Genomic DNA, 4,562 nt, shown 5'->3' with positions numbered 1-4,562 from the left:
CAAAAATACAAAAGGCATATCAGTTGCTACAGAGCTGGCACTTTCAGTTTCTCATAACCGAGAGTAAGCAAAATAATTCACCGTTACCAGGAGGTTCACCCCCACATTTAACAGCTTGTATGTGGCTTAAGATAAAACATGCAAATTGCTGGAATAAGTTATTTCTCAAAACCCTTGCACTGGTTTTGAAACCATCAGAAGTGCCAGTAGCCAAGCAAGTCAACACATGGAAACTTAATGAAGCAAGACAAGAGCTATTCAAAATATTTTATTGTTGTCAAATAGACAAGAATTTCCACTTCCTGTAATAGGAACTACTTAAAAATGCATCCAGTTATCAGAACAGCGCTGCAGAGATAAGAGAACATGAAGAAACTTGCAACCAAAGCATTATACAGACCCTATACATGTGCCAGTTACATCTCTTAGAAAAGCCAAAAGTTCTTAATTGTTGGATATTGAAAATCTTTACACTTGCATTGCACTTGAATGCCTTCACCAGCATGTTTTTAATAAGAAAAACACTTCACAAAGCACAATACTTTCAGAAACGTAGCATTCTCCCACACTTTATACAAAGCAGTGCAAGTCCCTTTTAATATCTAGTAAGGTGTTGGTTGGATACTAGTGAAAAATAAGCAAAAATTAAAGGGCACAAACATGTGTGCACTAGGAAATAACTGGAAATGTGAAAATGCACAGACAGCAATTTGGGTACAACATACTATAACAAAGACACAAGTCCACCAACATATGAAATAGCTCATTGTGTTAATCCACCTCCCCCAAAACAGACCATGGTGAAACTACTGAACTAGCTCACATTAATCGTATAAAAAGTGCAAGGGGGGGAGGGGGAGAAGGAAAAGCCATTCAAAAGGTCACCCTGTACATTCACACCCTGAAGTGTTCAAGTGCATTGTGCTGTTAAACCCCAGCCCAGTGGCTCAGCACTCCTCAACTACGGTACCAGCCGCTGATGAGTAGAGCTTCTTCTTAACTAACCGGAAGCCAGGGCCGAGCCGGAGTGTGCGACGTGAAAAGCATGTGCCAATATGCAGGAAATCCCGGAAGTTCATCCAGCTGCTGCCATCTTGTTTGAAGACGAGCGTCAGCTCAAAGGTGGGCACCATGCTGGCATCACAAAGCAACCGTTCAAGCTTTGCACATCGCCGCTGTTTACGCTGCTCCTCCAGCTCGAGGCGCACATCCAGCACACAGCCACGTAACCCACAGGGTTCACCTGCCGCTAGCCGCAAAACATCCTTTGCTACCCGCCTGGTCAGCATCACTGGCACCAACACTCTTGTACATTGCAGTGTGCTGGTCTTTGCACGTGCCAAGCAGCCCTCAAGCAGCCGTGCCAGTTGTTGACACGCCCACTCCTCACAAGCCTCAGCGCTCAAGTATGGCTCAGCCAGGCAGCGGTTCCAGAAGTCCAGTTCTAAACAGTACAGAAGGACAAAAGGATGAGACCACCATAAGGTGAAAGAACCTGCACCAGACTGAAGGTTAATCTAAATTTTTGGTGCACAAAAAAAAAAAAAAAAAAAAAAAAAACCCTTACAACTTAAGAACCTCCAAACTCTTGGTTACTGTCTACTTTCCATTCAGATGGATCTTCATAATGCTTGCACAACTTTAATTAGCACGGACTAACCTTTAGAAACCATTTAACAGGTTTTATATGCAACATTCCTTGGGGCTTGTTTATTCTAGGCAAGAAAGCAGGCATATTTGGACTAAATTATGTCCCCATATTCAGATTACAAGTGCTGCTCTCTAGATAGTGATTGTATAATGGAAATCTAGACACCTCAAAAATCTCCATACATGGGGGAAATTAACACTTGGCAAAATTTCACACTTGTTCCCCCAGATCACCTTTAATAACGCTTGACAAAAAGATCATGCTCATAACTACAGCACAAAGAATTTAAGAGAACACATCTGAAGTGCAATTACATGCATAATGTAACACCTGATGTGATAAGTTCATTATAAGTGGGACAGAGGCCTTTGTAAAAACAATGCCTCTTCCTCATCTAGAGGAGGTAAACAAGGTTATGTTACACTAAATGGCATTAAGCAGACACTTATCCAGGGTGATCTACAACATACCCAGAGCAGCCTGGGGACCAGTTGAGGGTTAGCTGCCTTGCTCAAGGGCACATCAGCAATTCCTGCTGGTCCAGGGAATTGAACCGGTGACCTTTTGGTACCAAAGCTGCTTCTCTAACCATGAGAGGTTAGCACTGCCGCCTCACAGCAAGAAGATTCTGGGTTTGAACCCAGCAGCCGACGAGGGCCTTTCTGTGTGGAGTTTGCATGTTCTCCCAGCGTCTGTGTGGATTTCCTCCGGTTTCCCTCACAGTCCAAAGACATGCAGTTAGGTTAACGTGAGGCAGCCTTGGGCTGAAGTGCCTTTGAGCAAGGTACCCAACCCCTGACTGCTCCCTGGGCGCTCTAGTATGGCTGCCCACTGCTTCAGATGGGTTAAATGCAGAGGATGAATTTCACTGTGCATGTGACAAATAAAAAAGGTTTCTCTTTCTCTTATTAGGCAAATGTGGGAATTATTTCCCCTATGTATGGAGGTCTACGTGTCGATACAATTTAGCTTGCTTTAATAAGGGCGGCACGGTGGTGTAGTGGTTAGCGCTGTCACCTCACAGCAAGGAGGTCCGGGTTCAATCCCCGTGGCCGGCGAGGGCCTCTCTGTGCGAAGTTGCATGTTCTCCCTGTGTCTATATCAGCCCTGTGATGACCTGGCGACTTGTCCAGGGTGTACCCCGCCTTTCGCCCATAGTCAGCTGGGATAGGCTCCAGCTCGCCTGCGACCCTGTAGACCAGGATAAAGCGGCTAGAGATAATGAGATGAGATGAATAATAACCTTTATTTGCCAGGTACATGAACACACAAGGAATTTGACTACGGTTTCACTTAGCTCTCTTAGTACAAAGAGATAAAAAGCTATGTACGTGTAGAAGGGTAAATACATGTATAGACGGCATAGTGCAAGGATGAATTAGTAAATATAAATATACAGTGTGCACAGGATGACGGTACAAGTGTGCAGATATTCCACAGTCGAGTCCAGTTTTAGCTGTCATACCTATGAGAGCTGATATTCACGTGTGCACCTGTGATCATGGTGATTTTACACTCAGACTGATAAAGGAACTGTGCTGCCCAAGAGCATGACATCAGCGTGCTGATGACGTCACTGCGGCCAGCCTCTGCCCTGCAGCTCATCCATGTCAACACACTTGAGTTACCCCATGATGTAGATCTGCTCTGACCCACAGGACATGAGAACAGCACTGCTACAAACGTGCAAACCTGAAAAATAAGGAACCATACCATTTTCGATGCATGACTGATTGTATCCTCGGTCAACAAAATCCGAGATGAATTCAGAGCTCTTGTTCTTCTGTGTGCTTGTTGCAACCATTGTGAAAATCCTTTGGATTAGTTTCTTGGTTTTATAAAGTGCTGAAAGAGAAAGATATTCCACTTAACATCCACTTTATCAAACCACCCAGCCCTAAAGCCAAGCATTTCTCTCAATATTATTCCAGTTTAAAGGCAAAGCTACAACTACCAAATGATGCTGCAAAATAAAAAAAAAAAAGTCAACTGATGACAGAAATCTGCTCATCTCTCAACCTTCTGCAATAAAAACATTAAGAAACTTCCAGAAAAGTTCCAGCCCTGAACCCCAGCCGGCTACCGTTACTTTAAGCTTATTAAAGACTGCTAAAGAACAATAAAAAAGTGAAGCAGGTACAAGGACTTACCGTTATAAAATTATTTAAAATATATTACTCAGGAAAGGCTTCATATAAATACTTAACTCACACTCATACGCATCAAATAAACACAAACATTCATATAAAACGAATATCCGATAGAGGATTTACCAGTATTTATGGGCTTCCGCGGACACCGCCCACACACCATCCGCCAATCAGAACTGCAGGTAGTCCATCCAACCTGCGCGTGCCCGAGTCGAGTGATCTGATTGGTCAGCGTCCACGCCACTAACCAATTGCTGTAAGGTGTTTCTTGTTGCTATACTTCCAGTAGCTCTACTCTCCTCTTATTTCCTTCTAATACAAAACAGATGGTGAACTAAAAATCTCATCAGGCCAGTTTTATAAACTTTAAGGTCTTTTTTTTTGGGTGAACTGCATTTAAAAATACAAATATAATACAAATACATGTCATTTCGTAAATGTATTGCATTCACTTTAATGGTTAATATTTAGTTAGATTTATTTACAAGGTACATTGAAAAAAAATTTTTTTTTTTTTTTGCTTTTCCTCAGATTCAGTCTGTCTAGGAACAGCCACTGACTGAGATCTAGATAAGAGATAAATGATTTCATTTGATCACTTCCAGGTGTTTTGTTTGTTTACACAGTTTACAGCATGATGAAACACATCAGCTTGTTCCCATTTTTGACCTCTTAACTTTCACAAACTAAGGTCATTGCTCCTAAAGTTATGGTGTGTAGGATTTCTTTTCTGTTCAGTATGAAAAAACCCAAATACTAAC

The 4,562-nt window shown here is 42.4% G+C and overlaps 1 protein-coding gene across 1 annotated transcript; it reads right to left on the bottom strand.

Annotated features, from left to right (window-relative positions):
• Nucleotides 1-272: 272 nt before the first annotated feature.
• On the bottom strand, nt 273-3,890 carry LOC132887914 (DNA damage-inducible transcript 4-like protein). Its single transcript, XM_060923718.1, has 3 exons — nt 3,802-3,890; nt 3,365-3,496; nt 273-1,444 (listed from the first exon to the last, which is right to left on the bottom strand). The coding sequence occupies exons 2-3, from the start codon at nt 3,453-3,455 to the stop codon at nt 948-950; spliced, it is 588 nt and encodes a 195-aa protein (XP_060779701.1). The 5' UTR covers nt 3,456-3,496; nt 3,802-3,890; the 3' UTR covers nt 273-947.
• Nucleotides 3,891-4,562: the final 672 nt, after the last annotated feature.

The sequence above is a fragment of the Neoarius graeffei genome, chromosome 1 (genome assembly GCF_027579695.1).
Source record: "Neoarius graeffei isolate fNeoGra1 chromosome 1, fNeoGra1.pri, whole genome shotgun sequence".
Classification (NCBI taxonomy): Eukaryota; Metazoa; Chordata; class Actinopteri; order Siluriformes; family Ariidae; genus Neoarius; species Neoarius graeffei.
This window is presented reverse-complemented; position numbering and strand designations above follow the sequence as displayed.

What these genes read in the sequence shown, in the direction of transcription:
- LOC132887914 (XM_060923718.1), bottom strand. Translation starts at nt 3,455, where the DNA reads ATGGTTGCAACAAGCACACAGAAGAACAAGAGCTCTGAATTCATCTCG. An exon ending in TCAGTCATGCATCGAAAATG is followed by an intron (nt 1,445 to 3,364) that starts GTATGGTTCCTT and finishes TGTACTGTTTAG; the next exon opens with AACTGGACTTCTGGAACCGC.